This window comes from Oreochromis niloticus, linkage group LG10, assembly GCF_001858045.2.
Source record: "Oreochromis niloticus isolate F11D_XX linkage group LG10, O_niloticus_UMD_NMBU, whole genome shotgun sequence".
NCBI classification, from domain to species: domain Eukaryota; kingdom Metazoa; phylum Chordata; class Actinopteri; order Cichliformes; family Cichlidae; genus Oreochromis; species Oreochromis niloticus.
In genome coordinates this window covers 2,057,205-2,078,465 of record NC_031975.2, presented here as the reverse complement: position 1 = coordinate 2,078,465, position 21,261 = coordinate 2,057,205, and the positions used below count along the sequence as shown (strand labels likewise).

The 21,261-nt window shown below is 46.6% G+C and overlaps 1 protein-coding gene across 1 annotated transcript in view; it reads right to left on the bottom strand.

The window, feature by feature from the left end:
- Positions 1–5,315: 5,315 nt before the first annotated feature.
- Positions 5,316–21,261, bottom strand: part of auts2a (activator of transcription and developmental regulator AUTS2 a) — a 317,199-nt gene continuing 301,253 nt past the window's right edge. Inside the window, 16 exon segments of the mRNA XM_025910693.1 lie at positions 5,316–6,794; positions 6,797–7,902; positions 8,533–8,773; positions 9,019–9,102; positions 9,193–9,273; positions 11,326–11,467; positions 12,316–12,387; positions 12,801–12,830; positions 13,302–13,373; positions 13,469–13,518; positions 13,521–13,563; positions 14,671–14,715; positions 15,711–15,943; positions 17,076–17,368; positions 18,612–18,898; positions 18,901–19,181. Coding sequence (XP_025766478.1) covers positions 6,652–6,794; positions 6,797–7,902; positions 8,533–8,773; positions 9,019–9,102; positions 9,193–9,273; positions 11,326–11,467; positions 12,316–12,387; positions 12,801–12,830; positions 13,302–13,373; positions 13,469–13,518; positions 13,521–13,563; positions 14,671–14,715; positions 15,711–15,943; positions 17,076–17,368; positions 18,612–18,898; positions 18,901–19,181 — 3,203 coding nt within the window. The 3' untranslated portion in view covers positions 5,316–6,651.

Genomic DNA, 21,261 nt, shown 5'->3' with positions numbered 1-21,261 from the left:
AATCTCACCGCTAATGAGGCCCCGCTGCATCGAACGCATGAAGGTCATCCGAACCTGTCTTTGTTGAAATCAGACGAAAAGAGCAGCAGGACTGGGGCGGCTCATATGATATCTAGGTCAGCGTGAAGAAAGAATACTGAACAGGTAGGAGTAATAAAATACAACGTGTATGAGAGTGCTGCTAAAGCGGCTATCTGGTTGCGTCAGTTGTGACAAAGACTTTTTCCTCTGTTTTCTTCTGCCACACTGCAGCTGTGTGTGTTTCCTTTTGAAGGTCACTGCTGTGTAAAAACACTCCTGTTTTCATTACTGCCCACAGAAAGCCTGAAATACTCTCCATAAGCTCAAAAACACATTGAAAGGCAACTTTAGTATTTCTGGCTGGTCTCACTAAAGCAGGAACTCTGACAATATTATGTAGCAGTTTTCCCACCATTGCAGCAAACTGTCGTTCAGCTATTCAAACCTCTTATGTCCAACATGATAATGTTGGGAATCTATTAATCTGTCTGGTATGACCAGGCTGTGGATCCTCCTCTGACGCCTCATCTTCTCCTCACTATAAACAGAAGCTCTCACCAGCTCCACTGAGTGTGTGTAAGATCACATACTCTGAAGATTTATGGTGATTTCCTTGGGTTCAGTGGAGGCCTGTATGCACTCTGCTCCAATTCAGCATTTATATATATGAGAGCAGCTCTTCCTCTTTTCATCTCATCCTTTCCAGATTTGTAATATTACCCCACCAAGCAGCTGTGTTACCATGCTGAAGCGACTCACAGTGACAAACGAATGAACTCCTTTTTGAACAGGCTGAGCATTAAGTTAATCCTGAACCGACAGCTTCACTGGGCTCGTGTTTATAGGCTTTCTCTTCTTTTTTCTAAGCTGAGGAGTGAAAAACTAGGGGAACATTACCACTGAGAGTGGGATGCCTTTCCTTTTTTACAAACAGGAAAATATTTTTAGGAGCGACCGAGCCAAGTTTGTTTGGAGGTGATTAGAAGTGTTGTCAGCGGGGAGAAAATACTGAACCTTCCTATGTACTTCCCTTTTTTTGTAGGGGAAAAGGGTGACATGTTAGCCAGAGCCAGTGTGAGGTGCTACATAAGATTAAGACGATGCGGAGCTTGTATGATCAGGTGATGGGGAATGTGTGGTTCTCGGGTTGCTTTATTATTCTTATGAAATATGATCTTATTTCCCAGAGACTGGCTTTGTTTGCAGTAACACTGAGATATAGCACTGAGGCGTCAGATTCCTGTTTGCTGTGGGTTCAGGTACAAATACAGGTGTGCCTCCAGTTACGACACAGACAACTCTTAAGTGCAGGCTGACGATCGAGGACCGTCAGCCTGCTTAGTTTCTGTCATGTGTTTAAGCTCACAAAGGAAATAAATGTCAATCAAGGAGCGTCTGGCACGCAATGCTGCTCTTCAGGTTTGACAGCATGCATGACTGTCAGTGTTGAAGCAAATACCATTTGTGCATTGGTCAGAGGAAGCTGACCTAGGCAAACTGGTTCTCTGCTCGTGGGTTAGCGATGACAGGCACAGTGTGTACTATCTGCGGTAGATGAGCCCTTTGTTGCTGCCTTTGTTTCACCTTGCAGTCCGTCAGTGTGCACTGACGCCACCTTGTGTTGGAAATTATATAAGCAGAGTTTTGTGGCCATCAGTGCAGAGGCGGGGACGCACAGGTCATGCATGAGGCTTGTTTCAGTGCAGGTTCCAGCATTTACTCAGTGTTTTAAAGGAAGCGTCATTTCTAAACTCTGTGTTTGAATATTTGCAGATTGTTACTCAAAAAAGCAAAAGTATTAGATATTACTTGTTACTTGTTAAAGTAATGCGTTACTTTACTCATCCCCAAAGGTTGATTCTGTTCCTCTGGACGTTTCAACTCAACGTTTTAAACTCATCAGTTTAAAACGTGGGATGCACCCTGGACCCAGTGCAGGTGGTGGGAGACAGAAGGACTCTGGCCAAAATAACATCTCTGATGGACAGTCTCCCACCCCATGCATGGAAATGCTGCTGAACTGCAGAGCTCCTTCAGTGACAGACTGCTGCATCCTCGATGCATGAAGGAGCGTTTCCGCAGGTCCTTCCTCCCTGCAGCTGTCAGACTGTACAATCAGAACTGCTCCCAACAATCACAGATGTTTACATCTGCGCTGTAACTGCAATAAGTTAATCAACCGATTCGCACTACAACCTGGTTTGCCTCTTATCTGTAGTTATTCATATTTAATTTAATAACTGTACAGTACTCTGTTTATAGTAACTATTGTCCTTAATGTAAATATGTAAGAATAATTGTGTATGTTTCTGTTCTGTGTCCTGTTTGTTTGTATATGTGTCTTTCTGGCTGCTGTTACAACCAAATTTCCCCTTGTGGGACAATTAAAGGATTATTCTATTCTATTCAGTGGGAGAAACATTTGATAATCATCCAGGTGACTTCTTCAGTCTCAGCTGACTGCAGGTTTCAACCTTATAAACAGGACATTTGCATAATGACTGAAACCAGCACCACTGAAAATGCTGCGTCCAGATGAACAGAAGCAACTTTCGGGGATTCACCTACCTGGATGACTGAGCATGCATCAAGACGTTACTTTACCAAATTATCCCTACTTGTTACTTTTCTTCTGCGTTACTCCATGGCGTGGCCTGAAACCCGAAACACACACACACACACACACACACACACACACACACACAAATCCCTATCCTACCTAGAAGTATTGGTTAATACCAGCCTTACATTTACTTTGGGTCACAGCAGAGGTTGCAGCACCACTACTTTACTGGATGCCAAATATTACAATATTTTCAGTATGTTGAAGTCACGTTTCTATCTCGTGAGCCAAATTCTTCATTTTTTATGCAGTTTTCATTTCCATATGAATTTGATTGTGATGCCAAGTAAACTAATTACTAAGTCATTTTACACTCTACTAATTAAAATAGGCCCACTTTGAGTTTTGATGGTCGAGCAGCATGCTGGAAAAAAAACATTACTTGCACTTCCTACCAGCAACCCTGTTGATGCCAGCTTCATATTTGGAATTTGTTTTTCGGGAGTCTTAGTGAGGCAGCACATCAGCATTTTAAATTTAGCAGTTTTAGCAAGCAAAGCGAAAGAGCAGCGCTTACAAGAGGAAGGCGAGAGCAGTGTTGGGGTTTGTTCTCTAGTGTTGTTGGTCTGTACCTCGGGGTCTTAAGGTGACTGCAGCTGTGATTTGGTGCCATATAAATAAAACTGAGTTGAACTGTAACTCCTTGTAAGGCTAAACAAACAAAAACAAGACCTTTAGAAACCTCGAAGAGCTTTTCTTCAAGACCAGAGTCTGTCTCCTTGGAGGCAAAATATAAAGAAATGAGGTGTAGCTCAAGTCTTTTGGATATATGTTTGACACGGCAACGTGTAGTTTATGTATAAATGTTAAACTTCACTGGCACACCCACATTTCCAAATACCAGAATTGCCTGTTTGAACTTTAGTGATTGAAAACTGAAGACTGGGTCCTGGAAAGAGTTCAGATCAAACATTTTCTTCTTTTTAACTTTTGAAATCTGCCGTTTTGTGCGTACTGGTCTAGACGGCAGGATTAATGAGCACCCTCTGTTTGAAACCATAAAAATCACAGTGAGCTTATTAGCAGCCAGGTTTGCACAAAACAATGTTATGATTTGATGTAAATGTAGTTCAGACTGCAGGAGGTCGTTGGAGAGAAAGTGTTCTCAGCTGTTTTTCAGTTTAACGAGCAAAGTAAGAGTTTAATGTTGAGTCACTGTCAGGATTTCATCACATAAAACCTCTACATACTCTGCCATGTGTACACCACCGGAGCAGGTTTATTATGTCTTTGTTATCAGTCTGATAAAGAAATCACACCACAGGATCACATTTACCCTGAAGCCCATCAGACACCCTGCGGTCACACATCATTAATCACGAGCTTGGACCTAACAGCATCTCATTAAGCTTTTCTGAATCTTGATAACAACAAAATGCGCCCATGCTATCCTGTCTATGATATAAATGATATGAAGTCTTCAAGATTTCATGTTGGGAAACATAATCCTGAAATTGTTCCAAAATTTGTAGACATTTTTGCAGATTGCTGAAAATCTGCCCATTTTTTACTGATGTGAGGCCAAGAAACCTCATTAGTTGCTAAATGTTCCTCCAGCTGTTTCTTTTTTTGTACCGCTTACTTTTCCCCATCCAAACGTTTTTGAGACATGTCGCTGTCATCAAATTCAAAATTTAAGTGGTCTCTTTTTAAACATTCGGTGTGTTTTCTTATGTTCTGTTGTGAATATGAGATTTGCAAACTGCTGCCTTCTGCTTTTATTGGCTGTTTCTGAAGCTTCTTAAATGTGAAGTTTTGCTTCTTTGATTTCTGTAAACTCTTGAACATAAAACACTATGCTTGGTCCGAAAATGCTGCAATCCCCTGCTGCATGTCTCCTTTTCACCTCTCGATTTTTAAACAAATGATTCGAAAGATTCATTCTTGTAATGTACTTATTGTTTTCTTCACTGCCTGTGAAACGACACAAATAGCCTGTCTGTGCTCTCTATGGGGGCTCTGGCTTCCTTCACCAGTCCAAAGACATCCATGTTAATTGGCTGTAGTAGATGTACGTGTGAGTTTGAATGTGTTGGTCCTGAGATATGGTTCAGGCTGGTTTATAGCCCGACCTCCAACCTCGCGTTTCTTTGACAGTAGTTGTCAAACGGTAGCTGTTACGCAGAGTAATGGTTTGTTTAAAGAGTTTCATCCACGCTATAAGAGTTCTTGTAGTTTGGCGCCCTCTGCTGGTCCAAAGGCTAAATTACCCCCATGCTGTGGCCCTATATCATTTCATGCGTGCAGGTCTGAGGGGAAAAGCAGTGTTGGTCCCGGGGGCAGGAGGCATTCACTTTGAGGAAATAAAAGCAGCCAATATTTCAGCCAGCAGTGATTGATGCACCCACGCGCCTCAGTGCCAAACATCAGACAGAGAAGGTGGCACGAACCTGTAGTTACTCAGTGTAATGCCAATAACTCTGCATCTGCTCATGAATACACAATTCTGGGGTAACCATCAAGTTCTCTTCTCCGTCAGCAGGGATGTGACACGCTGTGGGTGACAGAGGATTAAAAGAATAAATATTGATGGCACACACAACCTGTAGCGCTATAAAAACACTTTGTTGGGTGAGAAGTGGGGCCAGGACACTTTATCCTCTATGGAAGGCGTCACATACGGTGTCTGTGCAGCGCACAAAGGCGGAGAAATAAACACCCAAACACGGGGTTAGTACACATTTTTTAATAACATGGCACAATTTACATAACACAAGTTTAAATGAGGAGCATGCTGAAGATTCAGTCGCTTCATTTTTTCTCATTGTACACGATCTAGAAAGACTTTGTTTTTTCCCCTGTACATGGTAAACAGCAACAAAGGTTTCTCGTTGAACAATCTTTTTGCGATACGTATCGACTAACCACTATGGCTCGGGTGGACAATTTTATGTTGGATTAAAAAACACTGCACAACATGATATCACAGAGTTTGAAGCGCACAACTAAACCTTCAGTGGACTACTAAAATAGATCTCTGCTTGTTAGAAACAAACCGTCCATGGTTGAGACTTGCTTTTTTTGTATTTTGATTTTGTAGGTACAACAACTTAGGAAAGCACTTTAATACACTGTTTGACCAACAGAAGATTTTTTTTATCCAAAACATGTACTTTACACTCCTCCGCTAGGGCTAATGTGCCGTCATGGTGTTTAATGCGCTGCATTCTCCCCAGAACAAGACTGGTGTTAACTGAGAGAACAACAAAAAATCCATCCACACATTTGTGCTGCTGGCTTTTTACATCACAATTTAATATTCAGTTCAATGGGATTGTCACCACACATTATTATAAGATAAAAATAATTTTGTTTTTCTTAAATGGGAATCTGAAACCCTGTGCGGATCAGTGAAAGCTCGCGTCTGTCAGCACGGACGCAAAGTTAATGTCAAGTCTGCGTTGTGGAGAGAATACAGCCTGGTGTCCGTGAATGGTACACAGTGGCACGCAGTCAGTAGTGTTGAAGGCCAGCTTTCAGAAAGGGAACCGAGACATTTGTTGCATAGTTGAATCTGGGGATCTGGTACAATGCGAATCACCTGCGTCAACCAAACGAAAAAGAAATTGCAAAAGCACATTCTGCATCATACTCCTGTATTTACATCTGTCAAAGTAAAGCTTTCGAAACACTCTTTTGCATATTTGTACCATGAATTTGAATCCGTACAGGGCGAGCACAGCGACTGTACACATTATCTACACACTCAGTGCTAAAGTACCTGTACAATCCAAAGTTGCTCATTCTGACTCCACATCACTTTTCTATACAAGAGAAAGAATGCACACGGAAAGCTGGAGCAAAACGGGAAAACAAAATCTCTGAAAAAAGCTTTTTTTTGTTCCATGATTATTGTCTCTTTGTAGTTTTATACAAAAACGATTCATCGCATGGGCATCTGTGTGCCCACATAAATTATTCACAGCTATGTTACAGTCTTGCTTTGCCAAAGCTAAGTGCTTGGTTGTGAGTTCAGTGTTGGTGAGGCACGGGGCTGCAGGGGCTGCTCACCGCGCCTCGATGTCTTTGTGAGCCGGTCTGTCTCTGATATCTGTGCCCAGGGGAGTAGTCCGTCTGGGCGAGCCGGGCCGGGCGCCCAGTGTGGGAATGAGTGGGGGCGGTGCACTCAGAGACGCGGTGGGTGGCGTTTGTTCAGGATACCATTCTGATGGGCGGTGGCTGCAGCGGCGGCGGCGGCTGCTGCTGCCGCTGCGGCAGAGGGGCTCACCCTGGAGTAGTGCATGCCAGCGAGCCCGGGGGCCATGAGGCCCGGGGCAGGGTGGGGGAGGTGTCCGTCGAGGGCAGGATGGTGCACCGTGGGGTGAAGGCGCCCGTGTTCGTAGTCCTCTCGGAGCATGTTGAGGCGATCGCGCTCCTCCAGATGGGCGCGCTCCTGTTCCCTCCTCTGCTCCAGGGCCAGGGGGTGGGCGTGGTCGCGATTAAAGTCATGAGGCTCGCGGTCCCTGTAGGAGCGCTCTGCCTCGTACAGGCGCGGCCCTGCCAACCGGTGCAGAGGATCGTTCCTCAGCAGCAGGTCCCTGGCCAAAGGGTCTCGCCTGTGAATGTCCAGGCCCCTGTAGGGGTCTCTCATTGGGTCCCAGTGGAAGGAAGGGTAGGGGAATCTGTCAGCTCCTGGGATGGGACTGATACCCATAAAGGGCGCCACGACTCGAGTTCTCTCTAGGCTGCTGATGCTGTTGATGGGGTGGACACCGGGCATGCCCATGGACACAGGCACTGAGGAGGGAGGGTGGAGATTTGGGGTGGAGGACGCCTGTTGCAGGTGCTCACTGGCCCTCTCTGTGCCTCCATCCTGCTCCTCCTTCCTCTCCTCCTTTACTTTCACCTCACTGCTCTTCTTCTGGTGCTCATATGGCAGCTCCACCTTCTTCTCCAGGACATCCCTCGTCAGGCCACCGTTGGGACGTTCCAAGCTGGTCTGCCGGACATAGGGTGACGCCGATCCTCTGTTTGACATTTTGTCCTCCGACGTTCGGCCGTCATGGATGACAGGCGTGTCCTTGTCACTGTGCTGGCTGTCCTTGAGCTTGTGGTCGTCGGTGCCGTTGTCTTTCCAGGAATCTGAGTGTTCCCTTTCCCTCTCTTTGGCCTTGTTCTCCTTCTCCCTCTGAGGCTCTCCAGAAGCAGGTGGCAGGTGGTTCCTGTGGTGCTCAGGAGGTCGACTGTGGCTAAGAAGGCTGATTGGATTGACGGGGACCGGAGACGGATGGCTTGGATGACGCTTTTCAACAGAGTCCCTACAGGCACAAACAAGGTTATGAGAGTTTTACGTTTGGATTTAGTTAAATAACTGTACAGAGAAAAAAACATCTTATGGAAAATTATGATTATGTAAAACATACAGGAAACATCTTTAATTTAAGCCTTTGTCAATCTGCTTATCACCACCTGCCTGATGCTGCTGCTGTCTTGTCTACATGACTCTGACTCAGCTAAATTCAATGCTGCTGCTAATTAATGAGCATCCTTTAATAATAATTATGAAAACCAGCACTGAAACTAATAAAGTGAAACTGAATTTATAACTCCACTGAGATCAGTGCAGTTGTACTCCAAAGAAGAGTTAGCTCAGTAGTTAAAGTACTGCTTTAAATCACAATGTAAACATGTTTTTAAAGTCCAGCTGATGACCCAGAAAGGCTGGTTAGCCGGAGTCCTGACAGCAGCCACTTTAGCTGATCACCCCTCCTCCTCCTGTACGCCACACGAGTAGCTGTTATCAAATATGGGCGATGCTAACCTTTTCCTCTCTCCTCTCCCCAGCAGGAGCACAAGCGCGCTGATCTTTTCTTCATTAAACTGTCACTTTGTTGCACTCACACACTGAACACACTACTCATGTAGTTGTTACATTGTTCACCACCCACCTGTCCTTGTCCTCTTTACTGCCCAACGAGTCCCGTTTGTCAGAGTCTCGGTCCCTCTCGTGTGAGCTCACCGACGCGCTCCTCTCAGACTCTCCGGGTTTCAGCCAGGGTGGCGGCGTGGGGAACGAAGGTGGCGTGCGATGCAGGCGGTTCCACGGCTCCTGGTGGCTGTTGTTACTGCTGCTGTTGAAGTGCTGCGGCGCGTTTGGGCCATCTTTGTGGCCAAACACCGAGTTGGCCGCTGTTAGGGATTCAACACGTGGAAAAACATGGAACGCAAGTTAAATGCGTATCTCTGCTGATCCTCATACGCAGGGAGCATTACAAACAGTGAGAGGATTACTCCACCTAAACTACAGGTGGGCGACTAATTTTCCCGAGGGACCAAACGAGAAACTGTGACATGGTTCTGTGAGCCTCCACAGCAGTCACAGTTTCTCATGTGGCCACTCCCGAGCAAGTTTCTTTCTTAAGGCTGAAACTCACTTAGTGCTGGATTTCCCAATCCCCCGAAGGCCGACGAACTGAGAGATCCCAGTCCTCCAAACGATGGAGGTCTACTGAAAGGCTCTGGGAGAAGACACAGCATGTTAGCGCTGATGCAATCAACACCCTCGTTTTGGATCGGTCAGACTGAGATGAAATGAAGCGTGCTGTTACCTAAATGAGATGCTGGAGGAAGAAAGTTTCCAGGATGGTGGGGTGGGTGGCCAAAGGGAGCTGCAGATGGGTGCGTAGGACCTGAGGAGGAGGATAACCACAGACTGTAATATCAGCAAAAGTAAGTGTTAACTGGTCAACCGGTGAACTCTTTCTGGAGCTGTCAGTAAGAGCCAATCGATAAATAATTAGTATTTTAAAAACTAACTGTAAAGTTCGCCCACATGAGAGCATTAAGTAAAAGACTTCAGAAAAACATCCTTCAGTATTTTTGTGCAGACAAAAGCATCTGTAAAATAAAGAACTTATGAGTCGACTGTAGACTTCAGGTACAGCGATTAAAGCAGCAGTGATGCTGCTGTTAGTATGAGATTAATTGCATCTAATGATACTGTGCATAGCAAACAAGGAGAATCAGCTGAAAGCTCCAGAAAGATTTGAGACTTTTCTGATACAACTTTGGCCCTGAGAGCTCCACACAAAGACAAACAGGCTGAGGACAGATATCACTCAGATGTTGTGGGGACAATGACTACGATCTAAGTTGTTACATATCGCTGCACAAATCTGCTGCCCAGATGACTTATTGTACAGCCTGATCATGCTCTCCCAGATGATCAGCTTTAACTCAGCTTGGTCCCTGTTGGTGTAACTAATGAGGATAAAGCCAGCTAGTTATCCCAAGATTATTTGCACTAGAAGGCTAAAAGTAAGCAAGCAGAAAGCTGCAATGCTTACAGCTTTACAACTTTTGGGATTAATAAAAGATTGAAGTGTATAAAAACAGTTTTCTCAGGGCTCTATGCAGTGAGTACACCGGTCTGCAGACCAAGTACCTCCCTTACTTCTAAATGAATTAACAGCACCCAGATACTGATAATCAAATTCACTTTAATTTCTGATCATCGGTTTGTGTTAGCACCTCTATGAAAACACTCAGGTGTGTTAATAAAACGCCACAATCTTCCCAGGAGATGACACAAAGCTGCAGGCCTCTGTTAGCATGCTAAATGCTACACAGTATTACAGTATAGTTAGAAAGAATGACCAAGTGTGGCTTATTTGGACAGAGTGCAAGGAGACAGCTTGGCCTCTTTAAAGTGAACATGGCAGAATGGCGAATGTTTGAAATGACGTCCGAGTCCTTCAGACAGACGAGACTAAAACAGGCGTTTGGCCCTAATGCACAGACCAAACACTGCAGAGAGTCCCCGGAAAACGTTGCTTTTTTCCTGCTGTTTTGTCGTATCTCATCTTTAGTAAAGATATTTTCTTCATTTGTTGGTGTTTTGTCCAGTTGCAGCATCGGACATTATGACAAACTGACATTTTGGGACACTGACGCAGAGCCAAATAAGAAATAGTAGCAGAGGGGGGCGTTGTGGTAGTTTAATGACCTAATCTTGGGATAGTTAAGCTAAACTCAGGAATTACACACACTGCCTGGAAAACTGTTGTTGTTATGTCTTGGTGATACTTGGCTAGTTACAGGCTGAGCAAAGCAAACCCTGCACTCTGCTCTGCTGACTGCTGCGGCTTGAAGTTTAATAACCAGATCCAACATCTTATTATCTGCAGTCTGTGGATACCCAGAACCAAACGTGCACCTGGAGACTTAAACTACACCAGGAGCACCAGAGACGACTTTACTAACCCAAAGTGTGACTTTGGAAAATGGAAGCAATTAAAGGTCTGCCTGTATTTAACAGCAAGCGGGGACCTTGTTGACATCACTAAAACCCATTTCATGGACTAATCGAATATCCTCTGTTTTCTCAAAGTGTTCCTCTAAGAGGCACGTTGGATGACCTGTTCGTTCCCTCTGATTTGTGTGTTTTGTTGTCACATGCTCATGGCTGTTTTAAACATCATGCATGTAAATGTTTCATATACAGGAGCTAAGCATGGGTCAGTATGAGTGAACGTGGAGAGCTACGACAGTGTCAGAGATTGACCCAACAGCTCCAACTTAAAGAAAGGTGAGATATATTTATGATCTTTACTCTGGTGGAGATCATTCTGTCGGGTTTGCCGATTTCACTCGCTCACTACAGACGATGCTAGCTCTGCAGGACTGACTGCTGCTGAATATGAGAGGCTGCCACTGATCAATCGGACAGCTGATGCACTCACCTGCAGCGGAGAAAAGCGTGGCGGGCCGTGCCAAGTCGCTGGGGTGATGGATAGCGCCAAAGAGGCTGGGGCCCGGGGGTCGACTCAGAAACTCGGGCTTGAGGCCAAAGTCTAGCTTGTGAGGGTCGACCTGCATCTGCTGCTGAAAGACGCCAGAGGTACAGAGAGAAACATGTAAAACCTCTCTATGCAAGGCTGAGCTATCAGTGGGTATTGAACAGGTGAATAATGAAGAGAGTGTCATGGTTCTGGGTCCTTTGGACCCAGCATTTTGTGTTTCTTGTGTTTTTGTGACCTTTTGTGTTATGGTTTATTATTCTTAGTGGTAATCCTGAGATTATTCTATGCTAACCTTTGCCCTCCGCGTCCCCTTCTGTGCGTCTGTGTTTATATAGTTGTGTGAGTTCTTGTGCCGTGTTTTCCCTCCTTGTGTTTTATCCCATCACGTTTATGTTTGCCCAAGCCCGTCTCGTCTGCCTCTCCCCCTTCCTGTTTTATTGTGAAGGTCTCGTGTTACCATGTTCGTTCTGTTCAGTTTTGCTTCCCCCGTCTCGTTATGGTTATTCGTGTTCTCCGTGTGTCCTCCCTCGTTATCCTTCTGTATATTTATGTCAGCGTCTCCCTCATGGCTGTCTCTCTCCCTGTGTGTTATTAATCTCTGTCTCTCTTCCACAGCATGTCTTTATCCTGTCTTCCTTCTCTCATCCCAACCAATCACAGCAGATGGCCCCGCCCCTCCCTGAGCCTGATTCAGCCGGAGGTTTCTTCCTGTTAAAAGGGAGTTTTTCCTTCCCACTGTCGCCAAAGTGCTTGCTCATAGGGGGTCATATGATTGTTTTTTGTTTTGTTTTTTTGTAGGGTCTACCTTACATTATAAAGCGCCTCGAGGCGACTGTTGTTGTATAAGTAAAACTGAATTGAACTGGACTTTGCTAAACTGACCCAGTATTACATCCACACTGTGTTAGGAGGGATTAAATGAGTCCTCACCTTTACTTTCTGTTGGTGGTGGTATATCTGCCAGGCAATATGGACATGCATGGCACACCACTTCCCTGGTTTCTGCAAGAACAAGAAAATTAATTTAATTAAGAACAAGAAAAAAAATGGTGTGACTAAAAAACACAGTGTCAACTAATCAATACGGCACCATGACTACTGATCACATATTAAAAGGCTAAGAAAGAAATTCCTCTGTCAAAAAAAGACCTGGTACATGCAAACGTAGGTGTGCTGAATGAACAATGCACATGCTGGCGTGTGACAGCGAGGCGACAGATAGAAGTCACTGTCGGCCATCTGAGTTTCACAACGCACGGGCTGCAGCGTTCTTCAAAATGAGCCCCGCAAATGGGTACGCTCAACCCCCATTTAATTAAAGACACTATCAACTCCATTAGCAAAGACCCGTCAAGGCATCGCAGTGATTATTGTGTGTGAGGGAGCAGGAGACACTGCAGGGAGCGAGCACTCACCCTGAGAATCGGCCGAAACGGATCCGTTAGCTTCAGGAAGGAGGGGGGTGGGGTGGGGGGAGAACATGAATTATTTTGCTGTCAGTCAAATCATTTCTAATTAGTCCTTGTGTGTAGCATTCATTACGAACCAAATTAAAATGTCAAACTGTTCACTTTAAAATGAAGCGTTTCGGGGTAATTAACACTCGGGTGTTTAAACGGGTTCCTCCTGCGCGGCCTTCTGCAAACAAATACGGCAGCTGAGAGGAAGACACGCTGACACGTCTGTCAATCTACGACTCACCGCTGATCAATAGATCAGAAATAGACTCTGTGTGGTAAATTATTCATATATATTTTAATGCATTTTTAACATTTCCTCTGAATTTCAACACTATCTGTATGAGAGCAGCTTGCTTGCTGAGGCTGCTGCTAATGTGGATCCTAATAAAGCAAACCTATGGAGCCTGTACAGCCCAGTCTCCTGGTGCATGGTGGGTGGCGTGCACGTGCTCTTACCCTGGGGTCCTTCTGTAAGAACGTGTGTGGGACGGCTCCGGGTCTTGTGGAAACATCCAGTGGATTAGAGGTCTGGAGAGAAGCAGACACGGATCGAAAAATGATTCCCTGTATGTAACTCGCCCCCTCCCGGCTAGTCTATCCGTGGGTGTGTGGTGGTGTCTCACCTTGGGCTGAAAGGCCCCCTGCAGCGAGCTGAAGGGCCCAGTTGGGGGATGACAGGGGGAAGGCCAGACATGGCTGGTGGGTAGGAGTGGAAGAGCTGAAAGAAGAAAAGAGCGAGAGGAGGCGTGAGGACGATTCGGTCTATCGGTGAAATGCAGCTTTATGAGTCAGTCTAAACAGAGCAAGCGGTTTGTGGTGGTGTTTAAACCTCGCCGTTTAATCGCAATGACTGCTTAGTTACAAATGATTGCCTACGTGTTACACAAACTGCTTGTTTATCGAATATTCACTGCTTGTTCCCGCTGGATTTAAATCAGGAGGAGAAAAAAACCTCCTTTGATATGAAAAGCAGAATGTTGTAATACACGCAAAACACAAGTAAGTCAAACAAGCGCTCAAGGCTTTCATAAATGTATCCGTATGTAGAGAAACAGATATGCAATCATCTGCTTTGCATAATTGTCCCTAACAGTCATATTAGCCAAAGTAACGTGTGCATGTTTGGCAAACATGCTTGCATTGCTGCAGTCGTGCATTGGAATTCTTTAAAGCTGGACTCAAGGGTGTGCTGCAAGCTTTTTAAATGCAACTCCACTCCTCTTGTGCACCAAGTATTAAGATGTCACTATGTTTTATAGAGAGGGAATGCTTTCAGCGTGTTTGCCGGGACCATTATACCAGCGGGGGAAAAAACAAAAAAAGATGAAGCACTTAAAAACAAACTAGGAACCAGGGTCGATCTGAATACAAATAGGTTTTTATGATAGTAAAATCTGCCTCCTAGCTATCGAGGACAAATCAGTTTAATAGTCTGTAGAAGAAGCACACTAGGCAGAAGCACACTCTGAAAATCTCAGCGAAACGGCAGGACGGTGAGTCCAGTGTTTGAAATCATTTGCTTTTATTGAATAATAATTTTGAGGACGCCACTGCTGGTGACTGGAAAAAAGGAAATAAGCGAGACAGAGAGGTAACATAGCAACTGTGTTTATCATCACATGCACACAGTAAATGTTAAACTCCAGGATTTAACATTAATCACATCATTAGCTACGGCCGAAGGATGACATGGAGCAGTAGCCGTTAGGAAGCAGATGAATGAAAGCCACACACAAAACAGCACGGTGCATGGGCTGAAATGGCAAAATGGGCAAGCAACAAATGGCTCTGAAGCTGGAAGCCAGTACGCAGTAGAGAAACTCACACTGTGTCTGTAGAAGGGGTCGACTTTTGTTGGATATTTGTCAAACTGTAGGAGAAATGAAACAGAGCTAAGTACAAAGATGTCGACAAGAGATGACAACCTAGGATTGGCCTCTTTTGTTTCAGGCCAACACACAAAAAAACATCACAAACTGCATTTAAAACTGGAAATATGATTTAAGATCTAAGATGTCTACCGAGCGGGATCCAAGTTCAACCACTCCCTACGCCACAATGTTTTCATCCTCCCCCGTTTCCTGATCATCTGAAGACCTTGTAAACTAGCATGAGCTGGCTCTCATTTGGTTGGCTTTTAGTGGTGCGGCGCAGGCTCAGGGCGAACATTTCCACAGTCAAGACTAAACACTGCAGCCATAAAGAGCCTTTTTATGGCCTCATTAGCTGTCAGAGGCCTCGCTATGCTGCCTTTGAGGTATCATCAGAGCCAGGCGAAACCTCTGTGGGTCAGGCAGTTACAAATGCGTATGTGTTTGTGAGAGTTTTAGGTTCAGGCACCCATTGCCTGTGGTTCTCTCCCAAACTGCGCGGCTCTTAATGCAATACATTTGCCAGTAATGAAAACCCCCAAATGGGACCAAATGATGTCATTAAAATCAGAATGAATTAAGTGTATTATGTTCTGAAAGCTGCCTCTGAAGTTAACATGCTCCAGGGCAAGTTATTGCCAATTTAGAAAATAACAGCGTTCAAGTCTGGAGTCTCAGCGTATGCCAGAGAAAACACTAGAAAGGCTTTGTGGGAGAATAAAGGCATCGCTGTGGCGTGGACGGACGCGCACGGTCATCGTTGAACGGCCGCCACAGAAACCCGCAGGTCCCCACGGCGTGCCGCTCTCACACATGTCAGGCTGAGTATTTAAAAAATCAAATACGAAGTCTTTGCTGTCCCAAACCGCAACGCGAAAACACTTTTTGGTGCCATAGCCGCCCACCGCTGCGCACATGTAGAAGTCATTACGAGAACATAGACCCCCCCGCCCACCGCCCCAACCCAACACAGGTGTGTTCTACTTATCCTCACATTTCTGGCAGGGGTACGCACCATGGGCGGTGCTGGGGTGGGCATGATGGCGTGTGGGAAGGGCGTGAAGGTGTGCTGGTGGGTGTGCTGGTGGGTGTGTTGGTGCTGATGCTGGTGCTGATGCTGGTGGAACTCAGTGCGCAGGTACGGCGGGGGGCCGAGCGAGGCACCGCGGTCGGCGCTCTGGGACGCCAGGAAACGGGTGTTGAGCTCTTGGCGCAGAAGGTCTTGCTCTGTAGAGAAGAGGGCGGAGCATTAGGACAGCAGAGCGCTATTAGCAATTAGAGCCGCAGACTCTGTCAAATAACCCTCATCTAAGAACTTAAATACATTTCTCTTTAATTAAGACCCCCTGCAGGCCGTCCAGCTGTAGGTCACACGCAGACCCCTGGAGGACCTCGCGCTCCCGTGTGAGAGCTCTGTATGTCATCAAAATAAGAAGCCAAGCTGTCAAAAAAGGAAACAAGCAGGAAATGGTTGTGATTACCAGCGTGTCATTTTCACTTGAAGTGAAGCTCGACATGATTAGAACAGTCTGACTGCTGGAACTGTCAAAATGTGGCGATTTGATACACTCGAGCCCTCTGAGAGCGCCGCTCGGTTTTTTCTAATAACCTTTGTGAAGAATGGATTTCGAGTAATCATTGGCTTTTCTTCTAAATTCAACAAAACCTGGCTTGAGAGATTATATCTCCTCCAGAGTAACCTTATCCTTCCTATTCCACAGTGGCTCGCTACAATATTTTCTGCATTCATTTCAGGCTTTATTGGGCTGGGAGCGGCGCTGGAATTTTCTCTTCATAAAAATTTCATTAGTATCTTTGGAAAAAATCCAGCTTGCTCCGTCCCGTATTGACCAAATTGATTTGTTGCACATGATTGCCGTTCCAGGTGAAAATGGACGTTCTGGGAATGTTGCTAGAGGCGCCCCCCCCCCCCGCCCCTCGTCTTCTTCCCCGGACTGACCCTGACATTTAGCTTGACAGCACCGCGCAGAAATGTGCACAGGGTCTGTGATGGCTCTTGTAATGTGTGCAGACCGAGAGCGTGAACTTGAACTGTCCACACAACTATAAACACACAAAGCGACGGCATGAAGTGCACGTGGATCATCTTGGATGTGGTTGCTTGTTTCTTTAAATAATTACCGGGGCAGCGTTTGCGTCTCTGCGTATCGAATGCTTTAAAATGAAATGCCGCTCTGCGTCCATCATTCATTATGTACTTGTCATGTGTCTCAAACTTCCCAGCAACAACTGGTTTAAATAAGAGCCTGCTGATTGCTTTTGCAGCCAAATGTGCAGTCCTCTGTCAAACCACTGGGGGGCGATGTGGAGACGTCCGTGAGCTGCTTGTGCTGTTTACCTGAGTAGGCACTCCCAGCAGCAGGATGTCCGGGTACTGGCAGGGTGCTAGACGTCAGTGGTGGCGGTGGAGGCAAGGCTGCTGGAGGAGCAAACATATTGGGGTGGTGTGGGTGTGGAGACGACTGCAAGGCAGACGGGAAGCTGTGGGGGTTACTCTGGTTAGCGGGCAAGGCCAAGGGAAAGGTGGAGGCTGCTGCGGCCGCCGCAGGAGGCGGTGGGTGGTGGGGGAGGTGCAGGGAGGGCGTAGGGGGTCCGTGGGGCTTGGTGCCTGGGGTGCTGCTCCTGCTACTGCTGTAAAGATTAAGACAGAGGGAGAGAGAGAAAAAGGCAGATAAGTGGTTAAGCCAGGCGTGATCAGTCAAAATTAACACTTGTTCCTCCACATCCCCTCGTCTCCATCTGCTCTGACGTTCAATTCCTAGCACGCCGTTTTCACGCCTCAGCTGCCTTCCATTTACAAATGCCTCCCCGTCTCTCTCTCGTGCTTCACAGAATCCAGGGCAAACACGATCTGCGAAAACCCCGCGTTCGCAGCACCCTCGGATGCAAATAAACCACTGCTGGCAAACATAACAGAACGAGCATCTGTCTTTGAACAGCTTCTGCTAAGGCACTTCCTCCAGAGCCAGGTACAGAACATGTGCATCGGAAATGGGATGAGAGGGAGAGAGGGCGTGTGTGAGCAAACAGTCTTTTGTAGTGTGTGTGGGTTTCCCCCCGGGGCAGTCACGGAGCTAGCGTCTCCACAGCTCCACGCACTAAGCCTAAAAGCTCATTTGCAGCGCTCGCTCGTCGCTGTGGGCCCCAGCCGCGATTATTCACAGCGGGTGCCAGGCCCTGTTGGCACGCTGGCAGACTGGCAGGGCTGGCGCAGAGTCAGGCAGAGAAAGCCAAGTCCTGAGAGCCCGCTAGGCAGAGCTGTTGTTGGGACTGAGTGGGTTCTGAAGGAGGTATCTCAAGGTCTAACATTAATGGAGAGGCTCACAGGGTTCGGTGCTTCTCAACTGATACAACAGAGTACACTTAGCTGCTATTGTTTTCAATGATATAAACTACATATATTTGAATACACAGAAGATCCTTTTAAATTAAGAACATTTCTGCGGAGCCAATTTTCCTTCTGTTTTCATCCAAAACAGCCTTAAATCCACGAAACATGAACAATATGGTGCTGATTCAAGGTTACACCAAACTATTAGGAGTCCATGCAGAGCTCAGATGTGTGGGTGGATTAAAAAAAAGCCCAGCACTCAGGGTGCAGTTTGGCCCTTTTATTCCACTGTTAATAATCAGTGCTACAATTTGGCTGGGGGACTTAAAGCTCTTCCTGATGGCAATTTACATACTGATCGGGCCGTATATGCACTTCCAGCTCAAGAGATATTCTTGAATTTTCAAGTGTGTGTGAATATGGAGGTGTTGCCTGAACAGCTCTGCATGAATTTTCTGCATCAGCGCATGTGAGAACATGAGAGCTGTGGGTGTGTGGAGGTTTTTTTCCCAGGCACTTTGAGGCTGTCTGACATTAGCTTACCTGTGGCCGTTGAGGCTGAGGCTGTTGTAGGCAGAAAGGGGTCGGGGGTGGCAGCGCGATGGGGGCCGGTGAGACCCTGACTGGATGGGGTGCTGTTGATGAGAGTGGTGGTTCGGAAGGGCGGGAGATGGTGGGTGTGGGTGAAGGCTAGGTGTAGGTGGAGGCCTCGGGTGGGATAGCACTTCAGGCTGGTGCTGGTGCCGGGGAGGGGGGGTTGGTGAGGGCTCTTGGCCCTGGGCAAGAGGCAGGGCTGCGGGTGACTGAGGCCTGGGAAGAGCCTCTGAGCGTGGGGGCAGGTGGTTTAAAGGCTGAGTGGGCCCGTTTGGCTGGGTTCGAAGAGGGGACAGGGTGTGGGGGATGGATGGCTGGGGTTGGGGTTGGGGCAGTGACACGGGGAGGGTTGGGGGGACAAAGGCGGATTGGGGGTGCTGGGTACAGGCAGCTGGGTGTCTCTGCAACTCTCCTGGCTCCTCTCTTGACTGCGTTCTAGGCCTGACACCTTGAGGAGGCCTGGGCCGTGAGGCTCCTGGCTGCCATTGGTGGAGAGCACATCGATGCCAAAATCTGGAACTGCACAAAACAAAAAAAGTGTTAAAAACAGATAAAACGCGCAGATTAACTGTGATGTGCCACAATGAATGTATCGATGATGTAACTTTAACATGCTTGCCCAACGATATCTTGATGTGGACTCGAGGAACCAGAGATTGAAGCACTGACCTTCCAAATAACACACGACCTGCTGTACCTGCAGAGCCACAGCCACCGACTGCAGACACTAAAGTGAGTGAGCTGTGAGTGTGAGCACTCGGCATGTTGTCAGCTCCTGTCCTTGTTAGTGACATCTCCTTTGTCATGTTTGGTGTGTGAGCTTTTCAGCTGACAGCTCCACAAACTGACACAGTTTTTCCTCCTTCCTCCTCATACTGACACACCTTCCTTAGGCTCTGCAGATCTGCCAGCACAAACACCACTGCACCCTTTAATACCGTGTCCAGGGGGAAAACTACACAAACCAAAACGTGTTGTGCTCGTTCAGAATGAACCAGTAGTGCATTGTACTCAAGACCTTCATTTTAAGAGCATTCTCATTTTCTGTGCTTTCGCTTGTAGGCCACATTACATTTTTAATGAGGCACTTTTCCATGCACCTTGCACAAACTGATCTGTTCCTTACCAGAAGCAAACCGGAGCTGAGTGTTAGTAACGGCGTGCAGATGTGTGTGCATAGTTTTTGCCGTTTATCAGGTTTCTGTTGCCGTTCACCTTTTCATCTGTTCTACAGTTGAAAAATTAGCTTATTCAAATAGGACGTGCAGTTGTGCTAATCTCCTCTGGAAACACTGATGCATGTTCTTTACCACATGCAAACTAGCTCAACTGATGATATGCATAAAAAGAGCACTGTGTGGGGTAAAAACATTTCAGGGAATGAATTCAACTTTGCATGTAGTGTGATAGCCATCTGACATGATGAGAAATCATTTTACGGACTTTCAGTAATTGCTAAGCAACAGCACTTATGTGTCATTTAAACAGCCTGTTTGGACTCCATTAGTCCAAAATGTGACTGCATCTAAAGAATGAATAAGCGCTGTGCAATGCTGAACTTTAAAAAAAAGGATAATAAGCTCTGTCCGGGGTATTTCTCTGCAGGGACCTCCTCCTACAGAACAAAGTGCTCAGACATCAGCCATCAGCTTGACTCCTCCAGAGGCAGAGAGGCTCATGGGAGATGACAGTGCATACGTAAACTGTAATTAGCTCTCTCTCTGGGCCTCAGGGGGGTTTAGAGCTGGGGCAAGGGCTCCTCCTCCCCCTTGGTGAAGCAGCTAAATCCTTTACCTGCCAAAGAGGTGTAGATGGGAACCAGTTCCCCTGGGCTGAGGCAGCAACCCGCACTGCAGAGCAGCCGCCTGTCACTGGTGGCTTCCATCTCCCTGACACTACTCCCCTGAGACACTCCAATGGGAGCAGGCTGAGCTAACAGAGCTCTAACGTTCAGCATTGAAATGCTAAGCGAGGTATTAGCAGCCCCAGGTGCACGTAATATTACAGATAAGGTCAGGGGAGGTCCATTCTGGTGCAAGATCACAATCGAGATCCAAAATAACGGCTATTGACTCCTGCTCTACACGGAAGAGCTTACCAGGACATCTGCCAGCCTGTCAGGAGACAAAAGGACACTTTGCAAGGTTGGCGAGTGTGTTTGTGTTGTTTTAAAATGGTCTCTGTCTCTTTAACTGTCACTATCTCTACTTTCAAGATTAGGCTTCAAACTTTCCTTTTTGCTAAAGCATATAGTTAGGGCTGGACCAGGTGACCCTGAATCCTCCCTTAGTTATGCTGCAATAGACGTAGGCTGCCGGGGATTCCCATGATGCATTGAGTTTTTCCTTTCCAGCCACTCACTATGTGTTAATAGACCTCTCTGCATCGAATCATATCTGTTATTAATCTCTGTCTCTCTTCCACAGCATGTCTTTATCCTGTCTTCCTTCTTTCACCCCAACCGGTCGCAGCAGATGGCCCCGCCCCTCCCTGAGCCTGGTTCTGCCGGAGGTTTCTTCCTGTTAAAAGGGAGTTTTTCCTTCCCACTGTCGCCAAAGTGCTTGCTCATAGGGGGTCATATGATTGTTGGGTTGTTCTC